The following is a 21,693-nucleotide window of genomic DNA, read 5'->3' on the forward strand; positions in this document are numbered from 1 at the left end:
GATCTTAATTTTTATTTCTTGATAAATCTTACGTTAATATTTATGAAATGTTACTAGTTTTTTTTTGTAATTAGAAACTATAAAAATATTTGTATGCTAGTTAGTTTGAATTTTTAGTGAATGTTGAACTTTCTTTTTGTAAAGTTTACTTTAAAAATATTATTGAATTAAAATTTATATAATGTTCATTCTTTAAACCACCATGCTTAGTTATTTTAGTTGTAATTTGTACACCTATAAAACCATTTTTGAAACCTTGAATAAAAAGTTTTTTGTATTGTAAGAAATATCTTTTAAGCAAATCTATTTCATAGTTGTTTGAAAAAAAAATAACTGAGAAAATGAGTTATAATAAGTTAACAGTTTAAACCTGGTATTTAGTCTATTTTATATACATTTTCACTTAATAAATAATAATTAGATCCTAAAACAAAAGTTAAATTCCTTAACAGTTATACTTTATTTTGATTGAAGTCCCAAATAACTCTGGGTTATTTTGGATATTATTATTTTTGTCTTCTAATAGACAAATTTTAAATGGTAAACTTTTCTTTTTTTTCTAAAAGTTTAAATTTCAGGATGATTTTAAAGCAAAACAATTTAAATTATAAAGTGTAATAAAATAGGTTACAAGTTTACTTTATAAACTACCTGGTGATTTTTTTACAGAGGTTTATCATTCCCAAAAGGGTTAGTTAGAATCTTTAGTAATCATGTTTATTCTTGATTATTTTTGTTACTAAAATATATTTTCTAGTAGTTAGATTTTATCAAGTTATATACAATCAAACAGGTTGTTTTATTTGTTTAAAGCTATTTAGTAAGTTAGTAAACTTAATTGACTTCTGTTTTTAGTTAACTTATGTCCATCTCAGTAGACTAAAGTAGTTTTGGCTGTTTTTGTTTTTTAATTTTTTATTTACATAAAAATAAAATTAAGCCTACAAAAGCATTCAGGAGGCATTTATACCAGTTATTTTATAATTTATTTTACATTGGTTAACTCCACTTAAGTAAATTAAATTTTGCTTTTTTTAAACAGACAATTTTATTTACCTAGGCTAAAGTATTTTGATTTAATCAATCTAACATTGAAGCATTTATTACTAAATAATCATTTAAATTTAAAGCTAATACTATTTCATTAACTAAAGGTTTTGAACATTTAAAAAAGTTTAAAAAAAGTTGTTATATAACAAAGTAATGGTATTAAGTTTTAATAGTCTAAATTACATAATCTGATATCAGTGCAATAAATAACAAATTTTCTTTTTATTTCAAGGTAAAAGTATTTATTCATATAAATGCTTGATTTTACTTTAGAAAAAGGTTTGGTTTTAGTTATTTTTACATGTCGCGACACATAATGAATTTGCAGTTATTGCTTTCATTGTAGAATCAAATACCCAATTTTTTGGAGTTATTTATTAAACATAGTTTTTTCTGTCTATAAACTTGATGTTTTATAAACTACTAAATACTTGAAAATACTAAAGCCGCTCCTGCTATGAGGGATATAAAAACCAGTTTTATGTTTTTTATATACCTAACACTCTAATTACAAAATTAAATTTTAAATATATTGTGAAAAATGTAAAAACATCTGTTAATAAACTTTTCTTAAAAGTAAACAAAAGATGAACAGTAACTATATATCAGTTTTTTTATCAAACTGTTGAAAATCTGTACATATTATGAAAATGAAGAATTATTTGATTAAGTAAGTACTTTTACAAAAATGTTGTTTATAATGTTAACTTATGTAAGCTTTAGAATTTTTCGAAGTTTTTTTTCACTAAAGAATTAATAAAAGATTAGAAAAAGGTTCACTCAATGAAATAGTTTTTTTTAAGTAACTTGTTATGTAGGTTTTCTTTTTAAACCTGGTTTTTGTTTGTAACTTTAGTGTTAATCCTGTTTAATCCAACACCTAGGTCTTATGCTAGAGCTTATAAGAGTTTATGTGTATTTTCTTGTTTCAAAAGTTTTGATGATAATTTATGTATACAACTACTGCTCAATTATTTGTTGGTTTTAAAGAATATTACTTATAATACTAGAAAAAGTTGAGCTATTTATTGTTTTTAGTGAGAGAAGCTTGGTATTTTCTTTTTATTACTTATTCTGTTCACCAAAATTTGCATCATAACTTAATAAAATACACAAAAAAGTATTTTTTATTTACAAAAGTGTGTAATACATAATTGTTGTTCTTTGTAAACTAATGTCTAAATTTTAAGTATATTTCATTATAATTTTTCTTTTATTATTTTAATTTTAAAAGGTGTTAAATTATCATTCTATTTATTAACAAATGTCTACTACATTATTTTGTAAAATTTATTAACCATTATTTTTATTACAGTTATCATATTCTTGAGTACAAACTTTAAACAGAGCAAAAAAGTTAATTTTTTAAAGGATGTGTGTACCTAAAATTAACGGCTTAAATGAAAAGCTAATGATGAACGCAAAGTTTTTGACTCAAAAATGCAAATTCAAATTTTTGAACACATTTTAATTCGACCCTTGTTTCTTCGTCTGCTTTGCTATTCAAAAGTGCTGTTCTTAATTCTTTTCCATTTTTTATTGTTAAAAGATGGTCAGTTGTGTTGGTATTTAACAGCTCCTCTCAGTCATTAATGGTAACACTTAAGATCTTTAGATCACGTTTGCAGACGCCTTTTGAATGCAGTCTAAACGCGTTTGCGTTTGCCAATGACCAGTTAGCTGTACAGCAGAGTTTGGTATTTGTTCGGGGACCACTCTCATAACATGATCGAGCCAGTGAATTCTACTTTGGTTGAGTAAAAAGTACATAGTTGTTAGAATGTTTCGTTTCAACATTCCTCATACATTTTCCTTTTGTTGCTACCCATGTCTAAGGATGCGACAAAAGCACTGAACGTAAAGTTTTCTTCTCTTGCACATTCGACACAACAACGTTTCGCTACGATATAGCAGACTACTGGATACTTAAGCACAACAAACGTCAAGCTTAGTAAAAACACAATTTTATTTATTTCAAACTCTTGCAGACAGACGACTAAACAATATAATAACTTTTTCCACAATAACAATTCCTCTGAAGACGCATTAGACAAAAAATTAGAGCAAAGGTGTACAATGTTTTTTTACACTTTTACTGTCCATAAATATTTTCATTGGAACTTTTCTTAATACCCAAACAAATGTCACAGTAATAAATGGAAATTTATCACTATGACAATTTTTTAATATATTTTTCTATTGTAAGAACTTACTCTTCTTACAGGGTTGGTTAAAGTATGTTAATGATTTATTTACTTTTGCTAAAGAAACTAGAATAAATATTGTTTACTGTGTAGCTTATACAATCTATTACAATAAAATTCAATAAAATTAAGTTAAACTTCAGCTTTTCCTATTTTATTCAAACAAAAACGTTAAAAACATTAAAAAGTATTCATATTTTTAGTCATACTATTAACTAAACAATTGTTTTTCATAAGTACTATTAACGTCAGAAGTCTTAAGTATATCCAATATTTATTTTTGACTATTTTAGAAACAAATAGCCTATGATGTTTAATATTTCAAAAAAACATTTTTTAGATAATATAATATATGTAAAATCATGGCATCACCAACGGCTACCAAAAGATTACAAAGAGAGCTTCTAGAACTCAAAAAGAACCCTATACCATATGTCAGAGATGTAAAACCACTAGAAAACAATATACTTGAGTTTCATTTCTGCGTTAGTTTTTTTTTGTAATTTAACTTGAAATATTTCACGTTATCAAAACATAATATCTTTTTTATATATTAATGTATTTTTTTTTTTTTTTTTTTTAGTTTTTTATAAATCAAAACTTTTTAGATAAACATAAAAGTTGTTTTACTTTTTACTATTATTATGATGTATTATTGACTTCAATATCAGAATGAAAACCTGTAACCGTGACCAATAATGATGTTAATTGGCTTGGTTTTGGTAGGTTAAGCTGCTGTTAAATAAGATTAATAATAAAGGTTATTTAAAGTATTACAGACGTTCAGATGGAACACCGGCTTAATTTATATACTAGTACTTACTATAAAAGTGATGTTATAAAACTAGTTATAGCGCACATACTTTATATACAAGATTAATAGACATATTGTAAAATAATTTAAATAAAAGAAATTACAATAAAAGTGTTACCAATGACTTCCATTAGTAGTCACATTTACTCAATACTAAACCTTGTTGACATGGACAGAAAATAAACTCGACGAAAAAGTTTCATAACATTCAATATCAAGATATCCCCTCTCGATTGTTCTTCATACGCTTCGCTAAATCCTATCGTCAACACGTCGTTATGTGCGTTCTCCTTGCTTTTTGCGTCTCACCCGTCAATAATCCGACTCGCATCTGCAAGCCAAGTTTTAAACTCTTTCTCTCAAATTTACTTCACGCATCTTTTTTTCTTCTCAACACGAATTTTGACATCACATAAAATATTGAAATTCTTCAACTTTAATTCTTTTGAAATGATTAATAAAACTAAACAGTAAATTTAATGAGTGGTTCGTTATAAACCTTTTTGTTAGAAATAGATAGAAAAAGTTTATTTGAAATAAAAGAAATTTTAACAAGTTTTTGATAATCTTTTGTGGAACATAGAGAATAAAAAATCCATTATTAACTGTTTATCATAATTTTTATCAGTTTATTAACAACATTGCTCAATAATAACTTCTAAAAAAAGGTTTTTTTTTAGTATAAACAAATTGATTAATAACATTTTTTATCAGATTCCATAATTTATTTTAAACGGTTTGTTTAGTTCTAATTTTTACAAGTACCTCGTCATACAACTACCTCTATCAAATATGCACTATATCCTTTTCTTTTTGAAAATTACACCTAGTTTTATTTACGTGGTAGAATATTGTCATAGTTCATACATACAAAAGTCTTTGTTATTTAAAATTACTAAAAAAATTTTAGTGCTTTGATGAAAGCATTTTGTTATATAGAAAATTCTTTTAATACTAAATTTTTGATTGATCGTAAATCTTGTTGTTATTTATAACATTTGATAAAACACAAAAGTATACAGGTAGAAGGACCTCCAGACACTCCTTATGAAGGTGGATTGTACCACGGTGTCCTTGAATTTCCCAAAAACTATCCAATGATAGCGCCTGAAGTTAGAATGCTTACACCCAGTGGAAGATTTAAACCAAACGAAGCTCTGTGCATCACAATGACTAACTATCATCAGGAGTCTTGGTGCCCTGCTTGGACTGTTGGAACCCTTATAACTGGTAAGCTTTTGTTTATAGTCTACTTTATTATAAAAAGCATACATTTAAACGTTAAGTATACTATAAATACTTTAAAATAAGTAAGTTTTGATAAATAAAACTTTTTTAACTAGAACTATTTAATATTGTACACTTTAGCTATTTTAATTTTTTTACATTTTTTGTTATGTTCGTTTCTTCAATACAGTTATTCACTTTTTATGAAAGTAACCCACCGTAATGTCCTAAGACGGTGTGGGGGTTCACATCTGTTACCAAAACAGCTTCTATACCTGCTTGCTGGGCGATTATTCGAATGCCGAACGATCTTGTTAAGTGACGTTCTCATTCATGTGGCAGTTTTTACTTGTTACTGATAAATAAATAAAGTCCACTGTTATTGATTTTGTCTCAATAAATGAAAATTATATATCACAAACAAAAAGTTAAATGGAAAACAAATATTAAGTTAAACCACAATATCAGTAACTAAACACGAAATGATTAACTATAAATCAAAAATACAAACAATGTTAAGACCTCATAATCATTCATGCGTAGTTATACACAGTATTATTACAATCAATTTTTTACTTATATCTCTTGTATCTTTAACCATGCAGACCCGACTGCCAAATAGTATGAAAAAAGTATTCTATTCTCAAAATCTTTTTATTACAATAGATTAATAATTTAAAGTTTTTTAGATTTACTAGTTAGAAACCAGCTTTTCACCAGCTTTCATCAGCTTAAGAACCAAAAATTAATTCATCCCTTTAAGTTCGAATTTGCTATTTAACAGGCTTGTTATCTTTCATGGTCGACAAGGACACTAATCACATTGGAGCAATGCACAGATCAGACAAATACAAGAAACAACTGGCACTGAAGTCATTACGTCACTGCAGTAATGACGAGCAATTCAGCGAACTATTTCCTGAGTTGAAGCAGGAAATAGATGAAAAGTTGACGGCAAACCCTGAAAAGTACGAAGCTGCTGATGATAGTTTGATCGCCACTGAAGATAAATTGGTTGCCACTGAAGAAAGAAAATCTCGGATGTATCCATTAATAATAGCAGCAGTTGTTTTTGCAGTATCAGTTTTAATTATAGCTTTTACATAATTTCCTAACTAAAGTTTTAAGTGCCAATAAACTTTATTAAAAATATAACTTACCATCTTTATGTTATAAAGAGTTTAATATTTGAATATTTTAAAAACCGTTATGTGTTAGTTTTTATTTAAACTATATAAGTAAAATATTGGATAAACGATATTTACAACTTAATTTTTGACATGAATAAAACAAATTTCTGAAAATAAATCAAAACGTTTTTTTACTTTTGATTTTTATATATTTTACAGAAAGTTTTTTTTAATTGTGGTGCTGATAGAAATTAATTTAATAGTATATTTAACTACTTTAGGTATTTTGTACATCTTTTTTTAAATACAGATAGTAGTTATAACTTTTTAGTACTACAGATATTAAACAGAAATTTGAGACATGATTCTTCCAAAAACATTTCTATTAAGCAAACAACTAAAATCGATTTTAGCTAATATTTATCGATTACTTTTGTTAGCACCTAATTTTAAAATAAAGTTTTGAGTAAGTAGACAGTTATAGGTTTCGTTAGAAAATATTCAATTAATACCAATAAGCAAAATTAATTACAGATAAATTGAAAATTTTTAACTACACAACTGTATAAGTTAATTGGTAATATAACTAAGATAAGCAAACGTACAAAAATAAAACAACCAATAAGTAAAATAAACAAAGCAAAAAAAAAATTGTTAATTCAAAATATTTTTAATTTTAATTATTCTTAACAAGTTAATTTGTACGATAATAATTTTGTAATTTTATAGTTGTATAAAATTCATTAAAACAAATTATACAGTAATCTTCCTTTATTGTACCAACATATATTTTTGTGTGTTAACGAATCAACACACTTCAACTGGGTTCTGTAAAATAATAAATACTGTAATGAAAGAATAGATGCTAAATAAGGTGTATACATGTGTTCATAAAATCAAACTATTTCTACATATTTTTAGAGGTTAATAGTTAATAATAGGTAAATTACTTAATGTTAAATCCGACTGTTATAAAACTATATAGTATTTGTAATTATTAACCTCTAAAATTATTTAGAAATTATTTAGTGAACACAAATTGACAGCCCAATACAGCCCCATAATTATAAAGAACTCAATGATTTACTTAAACAAAAAACACTTTGATTCTAAAATTATGCTAGATAAACTTTTGTGTATATATCAGTTTCACTATGGAACTGTCCTTGCTACAGATCATCAATACTAAAAAGCTTACAAAATCTGCTTATTCAAATAGGGTACTTGTTCAATATGTTAATAGAAAATTTTTGCAGTTTTATAAAGGATATTTTACTAATTTATACTAGGTGAAAGCATTGGAAATAAAATTAAACATATTTTTTAAATTTATAGGAAAATTTTGGAATTTTTTTCTGACTTTAAAGGACTTTTAATTAATTTTTACCATTTGAAGGCTTTGGAAAACAAGGAATTTTGTAAATTTAAACTGACAAAATCTGACTTTTTTTTTTTATTAATTTTATCAAGTTTCCTGACTTTTTTCAAAACCCCCCATTTTTTCCTGATTTCCTGACTAAGTGGCAACCCTGTATATATATTCAGGGATAAACAACTAGTAATAATAAACACAATTGTTCTGTGAATGATTGTGGTAGTAATAAGTTAAATAATACAGCTCGCGAATTGTAATTGAAAAATTGTTACCTGATGGTTTTTCTCACAAAAAGTTTGAAGTTAACGAATAACATTGATGGATAATTAATTGATACCGATTTGCTAGCTCTAATTTTATATGACATAAAATCTTAATGGGAAATGCTGTTTTCTGCACTTAAAATGACATTATTTTGTTTTTATCAACATAATGATAAGATTGTAGTTTTGTACTTGAAAAGAAATTGGTAGTTTTTAAAATATAGTAAAAAGAGGATAACTCTATTAACCGTTGTAGTTTGATAAGCTTAATGCAGAGTAAATAATTATATTTTCATTGCTTACAGGAAATAAAAGAAATTTCACTGCTAAAACCGTGATATCTACTGAAAACGATGCAGAAATCTGCCAAAAAGAAGACATGGAAATCGCTGTGTACTTGTTGTAACATATATGATTAGTAAAATTCTTCTTAAAAAGTGGTTTGGTTCCATCTAAAATTGTGGAAACTATATGTATTCAGGGATAAACAACTAGTAATAATAGACACAATTGTTCTGTGAATGATTGTGGTAGTAATAAGTTAAGTGTTACAGCTGACGAATTGTAATTGAAAAATTATCACCTGATGGTTTTTCCCAAAGTTTGAAGTTAACGAACAAAATTTATGGACAACTAAATTGATCCCGATTTGCTAGCTCTAATTTATGATGACATGAAAACTTTTAAAGAAAATGCTGTTTTGAGCACATAAAAATGACATTATTTTGTCTATTTGTAAGTTTTCATTATACCACTTAACAACCATTAGCTTTTTATTTCAAAGAGTGTAAAAAAAACTAGTTCTAGGTTAAGTTTTAGGAATACAATTATTCTGTAAATCTTGAAGGAATAGATCTTTTACCAAATTTTTTTGCACTTTGAACCAGTTATGCAGTCCCTCAAACATAAAAATATTTCAAGCTAATATTTTTAAAACCTGATTGCTTTTTGAACAGATCAAGAATGAGGTATTGTGTCGAGTTTAAAAATAAAGTTAAAAATAAGCACTTCTATGTAATTACATGAAGAAAAAAAAAATCATAAATATTTAAAAGTGATCATAGAAGAAAACATATTGTTTCTCTTTTCTGCTGAATATAGATAAAAAATTGCCTCTTTGGACAGTCGTTTTAAATGTAGTAATTATCTTTGATAACAAAAAACAATTCACTTTTTAAAAGGACAAAGAAAAATAGTGTATATATGTAATTTAAAACATAAAAAATATATTCATTACAAACAAGAAGTTGATGTGCTGGGAGATGAAACAGTAGAGAAATTCTAAGCAGCACAAATTCTCTCCTGAAAACAAAATCAAGGAAAATATCCAAAGATCACCGTTTGTTGACGATTTCAACGTTTGTACCGATGAAAAAAAAAAAGCATCTTACTTCTGTTAAACTTGTTCTAAAAAAATATCAGAGGAAGTGCGAAAAATCAAGAGGGCAGAGCCGGCCATGGCACACAAAAATGGTCTGCATCTGTTTTGAAAGAACCTGGGCTGCAATTCTACCCTAGTGGACGGCCATCCTATCGTTTTTAATGGGGAAAAATTGTCTTTAACAACTAAGTACGTTTAATATTATTATAAATTGAAATTTTTTAAGGCTTTGAAATTAAAAATAATAATTTCAGAGCATAGAGAGCTGGTTTAGATATTTGAAACACAGAAATATGGACAAAAAACAGAACAGAAGACGGTTAAGACTTAGATAATTATGATGGAAAATCAAGATGGTCGTACCACATTTATCTTGAAAAGATAAATATATCTTTTTTAATACAAAAACAGAACTAGACAGAGTTATCAATCCTTGGTGGGAGATATGAATTATATAAACTTATAGAAAAACCACAAATAGAACCGAAGCTATGCAACTGCAGAAACAGAGAGCAATGTCCAGTAATGAATAAATGTAAATTAGAAAATGTAATATACGAAGCAATCGTCTCATCTGAGAAAAATAAAAGAATGTCATATATTGGATCCACCCGAAGAGCATTCAAAAACAGATTGTACGAACATAGAGTATCATTTCCAAAACCCAACAAGAAGAAACCCGCCAACTGTACACAACTCGCCAACTACATGTGGAAATTATATGAAAAAGGCGAGAAACCCACTATTGAATGGAAAATTCTCCAACAGACAAAAAGCAGATTTAAACCAAACTTCATGTGCTCGATATGTAACCTTGAAAGACTGTTTATAGCAAATGCTAACCAGAGAAAAAGCCTTAATAAAAGAAATGAACTAGTCACGCAATGCCCTCATTACCCTAAGGAATACTTTTAGTTTATTTTTTATCGCATTAACTTAGTTTATTTAGTTTATTTCATTCTATTTAATTATATTGTTACATTGTATTTATGTTTGTATTGTGTAAAGATTTTGTTTTAAAGTTACAACATTCCCGTAAAAAGACCATTTCTGTTTTCTAAAAATCCCCTACAAATCTTAGTATTTACATTTTTTCAAAATCCTAATATATTAAATGCTTAGTAAATAAATTTTCTAAATATATAAAATCTATAGTTAATAAATTATTTAAACTAAACTTACCTATATTTCATTTTAATTTAACTTAACTTTAAAATTTAACTTTTGTAAACCACATATTATTTAAAACTCATATTTCAAATGTAAATATTATTTTCATTTATGTGTGTATTTTTATTTTCCAATTCATCGCCCTGTATACTTTTGTTTTCAGCTTTTTTTAGCGTCTGATGAACTGCTCTGCAGGGAAACGGCGTAACGCAATAAAAGTTTAACAATAAGTTTATATAAGATAAATATATCTACAGGTAGAGAATAAAGTATAATAATTTTATTAACATGTTTTAATCCGTTTAAAAATATTGTTGTTTTTCAAACAGAAGAAACCAAGACTCCTACATAGTAAACCACGGTTTAACATTGCCACGAAAAGAAAAATCAAAAAATAGACCGCTAGAAGACAGTTGGGCAACTACAGCTAGTAAAAGAAAACCAGAGAAAGACAAATTCAACTACCAGAATGCCAAAAACGTAAATTTCAACTTAAACCAAGTACAAAAAGCAAAATCATTTAGATGTATAATGCTTAATATATAAAAGAATAAGTTAGTACTGATATTAAATATAAAACAAACTTTGTAGTTATTCACATACTTTTGTTCAAAGGTTACACATTAAATGAAAATCAATAAAGTTGCTAGTATATTTTTTGGTTTTCTACAAATTGAAAATGTTTGTTTTATAATAAACGAAAGATCTCTTCAAAGTGCTTGTATAAGACTGTGACTGATTTTTTTTGATGGTTCTAACCATTTTTTATTTCGTTTAAATGAGAATCAATCAGACAAAAATGCTTGTTGGATTGGTACATAGCAGATATAGCTTTTACTACGTTAAAACACATGAAGAGTACCGGACGTTAAAAAGGGCAATGACAATATCGAGCCAGATAATATATCTTCACCTAAGACTGAATATTCTACCTAACGGTAATTTTTAAAGAAAATAAAGGACACTATTGTAATCTTAAATATAATGAAACATATTGATAAATATTAGATGTTTAGATACCTAAATGCCACAAACCCTATAAAATTCAAAATCGCATTAAAAGGCCAAAAAGAAATCAAACTAACTATTAGGAAGGAGAACAAATTTATATGCCTATGGATTTTTAAAGAAAGTGTTGTCTTTTTACTATGGCCTTCAGTAATTATTTTTGATAAACAAGTACAATTTACTTCTAAAAGTCTAAGAAATAATTGTGTATGTTAGTAATTTAAAACATAAAAATTATTCATTACATACAAGAAGTTGATGTGTTGGTAGATGAAACAATAGAGAAAATCTAAGCAACACAAATTCTCTCTGCTGAAAACTTAAGCGCGGAAAATCTATAAAGATTTATTTGACGATTTCAAGGTTTGTACCGATGAAAAAAAAGCATCTTACTTCTGTTAAACTTGTTCTAAGAAAATATCAGAGGAAGTGCGTAAAATCAAAAAGGCAGAGCCGGTCATGGCACACAAAATGGTCTGCACCTGTTTTGAAAGAACCTGGGCTGCAATCGTACCCCTGTGGACGGCCATCCTATCGCTATTAATGGGGAAAAAGTTGTCTTTAACAACTAAGTACGTTTAATATTATTATAAATTAAAATTTTTTAAGGCTTTGAAATTAAAAATAATAATTTCAGAGCATAGAGAGCTGGTTTAGAACTTTGAAACACAGAAATATGGACAAAAAACAGAACAGAAGACGGTTAAGACTTAGATGGAAAATCAAGATGGTCGTACCACATTTATCTTGAAAAGATAAATATATCTACAGGTAGAGAATAAAGTATAACAATTTTATTAACATGTTTTAACCCGTTTAAAAATACTGTTGTTTTTCAAACAGAAGAAACCAAGACTCCTACATAGTAAACCACGGTTTAACATTGCCACGAAAAGAAAAATCAAAAAAGAGACCGCTAGAAGACAGTTGGGCAACTACAGCTAGTAAAAGAAAACCAGAGAACGACAAATTCAACTACCGGAAGCCTCAAAACGTTAATTGCAACTTCAACTAAGTACAAAATAGCAAAATCGTTAAGATGTATAATGCTTAATTTATAGAAGAACAACATAGTACTGCTGTTAAATATGAAAAAAATCATTATAGTTATTCACACAGATTTTTGTTCATAGCTTAAACGAGAATCAATCCGACAAAAATGCTTGTTGGATTGATACATAGAAGGATATAGCTTTTACTACGTTAAAACACATGAAGAGTACCGGATGTTAAAAAGGGCAATGACAATATCAAGCCAAATAATAAATCTTCTCCTAAGAATGAATGTTCTACCTAACAGTAAAAAATAAATAAAAATAAATAGGACACTACTGTTAACTTAAATATAAAGGAACATAATAATAAATTTAAGATGTTCAAATACTAAATTCACCTTATAAAAATTCAAAATCGCATTAAAAGAAATTAATAAAACTATGAGGAGGAAGAACAAATTTATTTGCCTATGGAGTTTTAAAGGAAGTGTTGTCTTTTTTTATGGCCTTCAGTAACTACCTTTCATAACCAAGTAAATTTACTTTTTTAAAAGGACAAAGAAAAATAGTGTATGTATGTATTTTAAAACATAAAAAAAAATCTTCATTACAAACAAGAAGTTGATTTGTTAGATGAAACAGTAGAGAAAATCAAAGCAACACAGATTCTCTCTGTTGAAAACTTAAGCAAGGAAAACCTCTAAAGATCACCGTTTGTTGACGATTTCAAGGTTTGTACAGACATAAGAAAATATCTTATTTCTGTTTAACTTGTTCTAAGAAAATATCAGAAGAAGTGCGAAAAATTCAGAGGGACAGAGCCGGTCATGGCACACAAAAAATACCAAATACTCTGCATCTGTTTTTAATGAACCTGGGCTGCAATCGTACCCCTGTGGACGGCCATCCTCTTGGTCCTGATTGAAAACAAGGTTGTCTCCAACAATCGAGTATGTTTGACAGTTTTGTTACGCAAGCTTTCTATTTAAAAATATCAAAGCATAAAAAGTCGGTTTGGAACGTTAAGGCAAAGAAAAGTGGACGAAAGTTAAAAGGAGGATGGCGAATATTTAGATTTCTCCCGTTACTTGTGCCACGTTTAACTTGAAATATACATGATACATACAGGTAGTCTGAAAAGTAATAAAAACTTTGTTACCCAAAAAATTAACCACCGTTGTTTAAACAGAATAAATCGAGACTTGAACATGCCAAACCACGATTTAATATCACCATTAGTAAGAAAGAGGCCACTTGGAGACAGTTGGGCAACTATAGCTAGTAAAAAGAAACTTGGGAACAATGAATTCAGCTACAAGGAAAGCCCAAAATGTAAACTGCAACTTTAACCAAGTAGAAAACAGCAAAAACACCTTGGCTGCGATTCTCCCCCTATGGACGGCCATCCATCCTCTTGTGCTTCATGGGATTTAAGGTTGTCTTCAACAACCAAACACGTTTGATATTCTTCAAAATTTATAAACATTGAAGCTTAAAAATACATAATTTTAGAGTACAGAAAGTTGGTTTGGAACACTGAAGCACATAAACATGGGTAAAAATCAGAAAAGAAAACGGTAAAGACTTAGATGAATATGAAACAAAACCATGCCCTGGATTTCACAAAGATAGAGAAAAAACACCCAAGAAGAGGAAGTTAGAAGACAGTTAGGGTACTACAAAGAAAAAAAAACAAAACTGGCAACAACAAATTTAATTACCGATATCCTGCTACAGAAGATGTCTATACAAGAAAGTACAAACCTGCACACACCAAAAAAATGTAAGCAATAAGCTTATAGAAATATTTAATTATTTATAACTGAATAATTTTTAAAGTTGAAAAACTTATTAAAATTTCCAACAAAAAAGATTTTACTAAAACTTTTTTTCGGGTAGATATACCTATAACCTAAATACTAATCTCACCACCGTTAATTTCAATACAATATATTGTATTTACTTTCTTAGATATCAAAATACTGGAAGGAGAAAAAATTGAAAAATGGACTTCAAATGTAAGGGTATCAAAGAAATGAATGATTCTGTGATAGAAAATGATAAAATACTAACCATAACTATTTTAATTGATTAGTAAGTATATTTGGTTGCAGATCAATCTCATTAAAACACCTGTATCATGGATACTTTCCCTATGTTTACATTAATCAGTAGAGTAGAGTTTTTATGTTTACTTTCTAATATTTTCATACCTTTCAGACATATATAGCATATAGTTATTTTTGAATTTCACTGCTATTTCTGTGAATCTTACAATAGTTAGCAGTCAAGTTTGTAGAATACAAAATTATAGAAACAAAATTGTAATACTTGGCTAAGGAAGGTTATTATAGTTTTGAAAACTACAACTGAGCTTTGTTTCAGTACTAAGCATATCAAAGTATGTTAGTAAAAGTTTTAGATTGTAAATCCAAATGTTTTAGTATCATAATAAATAGTTAGAATAATAGACTTAGATTGAAATAAACTATAAATAATAAAATAAACTTTCTTATTGATACTATATACTGATCACTGACAAAGAAGTTTCTGTAGAGCTTGAGAATTTTCAAATATTTTAGAAAGCCATGGTCTGTTAATGTTCAGAAAAACTTTAGAGATAGAAATCATTGCCATTTTTATTAAAAGACATATAAATTATGCAAAGCTCAGCTAACAGGCTAAAATTTTTTCATCAAATGTACCTTCTTAGTGTTTACATATGATCCTAGTAAAACCTAGCAGAATTTTTTGACAACTTTGTTCAGAATATAAATTAAAACATGAATGAAGTTTCATAGTTATTATTAGTATAACAATCAATTTTAAACTAATGAAAAACCTGCTGTTAAGCTATTAGATGGCACAAACTTTTTTAATTCAAACCTTAAAAACGACTTATAATCAAAATATTTTTGTTAAGAAATAACCTACAAAGCAAACTTAGTTTCACGTTTATCACTTATGTGTCTGTCTCCTAAGTGCATGCAGCTAACCAATGAATAGAAGAAAAATATTTGTTCAGATTGGCGCTTTTGGATCATGACGTAATAATCAAAACTTACTTAAAAATTTTCATTTGAAAAGTAAGCGCCAACTTGCAGTTTTAGAACAAAATGTCTTAATTCAATAATTTACCAACTCTAACAAAGAGTTTAACAGACTAATACATTTGCACAAAACCTTTAATTAACTTAGTAGATTACTAACTTACAATAATCTATTTCTATTCGAGGTTCGCATTCTTTTGAAATTAAATAACTACATTTTTTTGTGGTATATTTTGAAATTGTAACCGTGTTTAAAAACGATTAAATTTTATTTTTGCTTATATGCAACAGTTAGCTTTTTCTTATAAACAATCAAAGTAGAGTATCGAACTTAAGTTTTTTCATATAAAGTTTAAGTTGTTAAAATAAAAACACATTGTTAAAGACACTTTTAACTTAGTAATTTTTTTCTAAATTAAATACTATTATAACTTAAACGGGTTTTTGAAATAAAGTATGTGTAAGTGAAAAGTAAAAAAATAACTTGCCTTGATATATGCTTTAAGTTTAAATTACAATTATTTTTTGTTATATAAGCGTAAGAATATTTTGCTAATTGTTTGACAATCTCAGAGTTGTTTCTTTGCACAACCGATTATAAAATGATTTAATTAGCATGTTTATTACTTTTTACATATAAATAATAATAATAAACAAGCTAATACCTGTTGACGCTTACATATACTAAAAGTAAAAGTTAATTTAATAAGCTGAAAATTACTTTAAAAAACTGATAATTAAAAACAAAACATTATCAAGAAATGTATTACTGTAAAAGGTTCAGTAATTGTTTTCGCTTAGGTATTTTAAATAACTTACTGCTTCCTTTAAATAGAGCTATTTACTTTTAACGTTTTAAAACCAGTAAAACTGTTTTATTTACTTTTTAATCAACTATTTAACAAATAATAAATAACGTAAACGTATAGCAAGTTTGTTGTAGTAATAAGAAAATAGGAGTGTTTTAAAATATCTGTACTTATCTATTAAAAACAAGATACTTTAATAAGTAACACTACGTTTTTATTTTTAATAAGCTCCTAACTAAAATTAAAATTTAAATAAAACGTTGAAAAACAAGTTATTAAAAGTATATAAGAAGTTTATATAGATTTAGTTTTGTGAAAATAGACTTTCTTAACCTATATAAACTTTCAACTTAATTGTTGTTTGAATTTTAAGGTTTAGTTTGAAAGCAAAGAGTTTGGTTGACACATTAATAAAAAATGTACCTCTAAATACAATTTGTTTTGAAAATCAATTTATCTTTAGATGATCTTCTTCAAACTTTTTAATATTTTTAATGCCATACCAATTTTTTAATTGTTTACTAAAGAAAATTCAATCATATACTTTTAAATGAATAATTAATCTACTTTATTTACATTTAATGATACTTAAAGCTGTGGTTGCTATCAAACAATTAAAACTTATTAATTAAAATTTAAATTCTTCAATGACCCTTTTCTTTAATGGTTGAGTTTAAAGGTTATTTCGTTATTCTATTTTAAAAAATATTTTTGTGTATCAAATTATATCAAAACAATTTTCAAGATTATACAACAAACTTATCTCTAGTTTACGCACTTATAGATAACTTGATGACAATTTATTATAAATTATTTTTTTTCGTTATTAGTATTATTAAAACTTAACATATTTAATAATGCAAACAAAAATAAGGTTTTAATTTCTATAAAGTTTATTGTCTTAACTATTTTAATTACACTAATAAACATCAAAATGTATTGAAACAATTTTCAAGATTATACAACAAACTTATCTGTAACTTACGCATTTATAGATAACTAGATAACAATTTATTGACAAAAATGATTTTTTCCGTTAATAGTATTTCTGAAACTTAACTTATAAAATACGGTTTTAATTTCTATAAAATTTATTAACTATTTTAACAACACCCTTTGCATAATCTCGAACCCGTGTTTTTTATCAAGCGTATAGTCGATTCTTCTTTGATTTTGTAGTAGGAAAGAGTTGCTTTGTCACAAAAATTAATAAAATCTGTTAATTCTTTGCCCTTGAAAAACAGTCGTTGTTTGCAAGGCGGAAGACCTTAAAAAATTAAAAAACTTAGTTTTTAACATAAAATATTCTTTTTACAGGTTATATAACAGACTTTCGTTCAACATTTCCTAAAGTAAACAATAGTTAAATTACAAAAAAAAAAGCGTGATAAACTGTCTGTTTACTACAATAATGGTTTATTATTTTTTACCGTATGGTTACTGAACAAAATTATTCACCTATTCTGTCTCTAATCTTAGTTTTGAGAATGTCAACTGTGTCAGAAGATTTTACGATGAACCTTTTAGTTTTACCGAGATGTGTCTGCACAAATACCGTCAGTTTACCATTAAGTCTCAAGTAAATAGATGAGTTATTTTGAATGTCCAATTCAGACACTACCCTTCTATTGTCCAAGTTCAAGAAGAGTGGAACAGATAAAATTTGTCTTTCATAAGGGTAGCCTGTAACATTTCAAAATAGGTTACTGACATTTCTAATTTAAATTAGGTTTGTTGAATTAAAACGTTCTTTTAAGCCCTCATTTTTTTTTAATAAAATTTCATAAGTCTAAATTTTGTACAACATTACACCAAAGTTTAATGTTATTTAAAGCTTTTAAATAATAAATTTCGACACTTTAACCAAGCATTTTATTCAAAAAAGAATGTGGTTATTGGTTATCTACAGAAATTTTGATTTAAGTTTGGCACAGAAACTGTTTTATATTGAAATATTTTTACTTAAATTATTTAAAAGCATTTGAGCATTTACCTTGTTGTTCGTCGATTCTAGCTTTTATGATTCCAACTGTTTCGTGAGTTTCAACATTCAACTTGAATTTCTTACTACTTCCTTGCACTTCAACAGTCACTTGCAATCTTAACACCATCAGAAGAGTTGATTCGTTTTTGACGTTGTAAAATTTCAAGTCTTTTTCATCTTTCAACCTATTACCAGCAAATAAGATGCGTTGTTCGTCAAAAGGGATACCTAGAACATTTGTCATTGTAACTTTTTTAAACAGAAAAAAAAGCAATATCATGTATTAAACTACGTACTTTATTAGATAAATGTTATCATTTTAGCTATTTTTTACTTAATTCAAAATGGTTCTTTTTTAGTCAACAAATATCTTTATAAATTAACTTAATTAACTTATATGTTTTATTAGAAGTTTATTGATTTATATAGTTTTAAATGTTCTAAAAAAGCAGAAAAGAGGTAAATTTTAAGTTAACTTTGTTACCTTCTTGATCTTCAATTTTATTTTTTACAGCAGCAACTAATTGCCAAGGCTCAACTTCCAATATGAATGTACAACCAACCCATCTTTCCACGTATATTTTCATTTTAATTCATATAAGGTTCGAAGTATTGATAAAAATCTATAAAGCTGGATCTGTAAAATTGACATACAAGTGTCTTTTTTTCCCCAAAAATAATTATTAACAAAAATAAACGTTATAGTTTAAAAAGTTAAGATAAACACAATAACAAGTAAAATTTTGATTATTTATAGTTTTTACTTTTATGGAGCATTATGTTTAGACTTAATCATCTAAATCTTACAACTTTTTAACTACTTATCTTGTCAATTTATAAAGTTGAAATTAGGTGTGACTTTACAAAACATGTTTGCTTTTGAAAAATAAATTTAATTCTAAACAATATAAAAACTAAAAAAGTCATATTAACCACTACTCTTGCTCTACATTAGATTTACCCGAAGTGGGCTATTACAGAAATTTAAAGGGCGGCCATGAGTAGTAAAGGGGCAACATGGGTGGCCATAATTTGAAACTTACACCAGATATTCTAGAATTTAAGATGAAAAGCAAAAAAAGTCTTAGGCGCATTTAATGGTAGTTTTTGAGAAATCTTGTAAGAAGGGGCAATTAATTTTTTAATTTCTTTGAAGGGTACCTTTTGAAAAAAGTTTTTTAAACTTGCTCTATCTATATGAACAATATCAATTTAACATATTATAAACTTGACAATCGGCAATTATAAAACTTTATACTAACGGCGTTTTTTTATACAATTCTTCTACAAAACATTTCAAAATAGTGATTTATTGAACAAAAACGAAATATTGCTCAACATTTTTTGGATTTAGGACCTGGATATGCAAAAAGAACTCTCGGACATCGAGTTGCATACCCAACTTAATCAAAATTATAATGAATATGAAAAAATACAAATGAAAAAAAAGAAAAAAACTTTACAGTCAAAATTTAAACTCCAAAACAAAAAACTCTTTGAAAAATGAAATTATTTAACTTTACAACATTAAACATTTTTCTAAAAAAATATTTATTTTTTTTTATACAAACATGTCTAACATTAAAAACACATAAAATTTATATTAAACTCTACATCAAAAAATGAAATTTCTATCTGAAATGTTTTCAACTTTAAAATGTATCAATAACTTTAGCAAATAATTCAACTTTTTATATAATTTTGAAATTAAAAATAAAATTAATTAATAAGTAAATTTGAGGTTTTTTTTTAAGTATGTTTAAGAATTTAGACTCTACGATCAACTTATTTCAACTTATTAAAAAGTAAGCAAAAACTAATTTAAGCTATAACATAAATAAAAAATAAATCAAATAGCAATAAATATATAAAATAAAGCTGCAATATTCAAAAAAAAAGTAAAATAAAGCTGCATCCATAAACAAAGTTGCTTAAACTAAATAAATTTTATAAAATACATATTATTTTTATTGAAACTATTAGTTTTTACAATCTTGAAAAAATGTCTAAATATAGAAGTTTAACTATACCAAAACAATTATGTAAACAAACACAAAAAAAAAACACTTAAATAGTAAATAAGTCTTTTCTTTGAAAAAAAAATTAATAAAATAAATAATTCATTTTCACATTTTATCATTAACTAAACAATGTTTCACTCCTATATTGGCATATATGAGATCATCAGTTGTAATATTAATCTGAAAAAAAGTTGTTGAACAAAATAAATGGAATTTATGCAAAAATACTAAATAAATCAAAATGAAAAACAAAGTATTGAACTTTGAGCTTTAATTTTGAACTTTAATTTTCAACAGTCAATGTAAAACTTATAAATTGCAAATATTGTGTTTATTATTATTATTATTATATTTCTTTTTTTTTGGCAATATGAGTCCTGTTTTATTACTATTTTAACTTATTAATTATTATAGTTTTTTCTAGTCTATAATACCAATAAAGTTTTTTTAAATGTAACATAAGCATTACATTTCTAATTAATTTTAGCATCATTAAGCTTATTTTTTGTTGTTAAACCATAAGTTCAATACTTTGTTTTTCATTTTGTTTTATTTAATACCTTGAAATATCTTCCATTTATTCTGTCCAAAAACTTTTTTCAGATTTATATTACAACTGATGATCTCCTATATGCCAATATAGGAGTGAAACTTTGTTTTGTTGATAATAAACTGTAAAAATAAATAATAGATAAAAATCTCCTTAAAGATATTTAAGTCGAGAGCTTTGAATTGTTTGATTCAAAACAAACTACAATACTATAAAATCAATAAGATAAAAAACACTAATAATCATAAAGTAAGTCAACCTATTACTAGTTTTGAATTTTATCAGTGATTTCAGCTCATGATTTAAATACTTAACTTTCTATTTTTTTCTAACAAAAATATATTTAGTGGCTAATAATTTTATTTACACAGATAAAATGTATACTATGAAATTTTTTACTTATACACTAACAAACCAAAAATAAAACCATATGTATATTATCACTTTCTACAAACTAGATTAAGAAATAGATATAACATTTTTTAACAGATTATATTTTTAAGCTGCAATTTTAATGACTATAAGGATAACATTAAAGTACTTAAACAATAGTTATATAAAATCAAATTGTTTACATTCATGATAAATAAAATAAAGTTATCAGTTTTATAACCTAGATTTAGCCAATTTTTACCTCCTCTTGTAGTTGAAATTTTAGCTAT

General features: G+C 26.3%; 1 protein-coding gene and 1 pseudogene across 1 annotated transcript; one reads left to right on the top strand and one right to left on the bottom strand.

Annotated features, from left to right (window-relative positions):
- The first annotated feature begins 3,616 nt into the window (after positions 1-3,616).
- Positions 3,617-6,402, top strand: LOC145836753 (ubiquitin-conjugating enzyme E2 J2 pseudogene; annotated as a pseudogene).
- Positions 6,403-17,926: 11,524 nt separating this feature from the next.
- LOC145836754 (uncharacterized) lies at positions 17,927-19,047 on the bottom strand. The gene is made up of 3 exons (XM_082944529.1): positions 18,945-19,047; positions 18,470-18,688; positions 17,927-18,159 (listed from the first exon to the last, which is right to left on the bottom strand). The coding sequence occupies exons 1-3, from the start codon at positions 19,045-19,047 to the stop codon at positions 17,927-17,929; spliced, it is 555 nt and encodes a 184-aa protein (XP_082800655.1).
- Between the last annotated feature and the right edge of the window lie 2,646 nt (positions 19,048-21,693).

The sequence above is a fragment of the Thalia democratica genome, chromosome 5 (assembly GCF_965202585.1).
Source record: "Thalia democratica chromosome 5, ktThaDemo2.hap1.1, whole genome shotgun sequence".
Lineage (NCBI taxonomy): Eukaryota > Metazoa > Chordata > Thaliacea > Salpida > Salpidae > Thalia > Thalia democratica.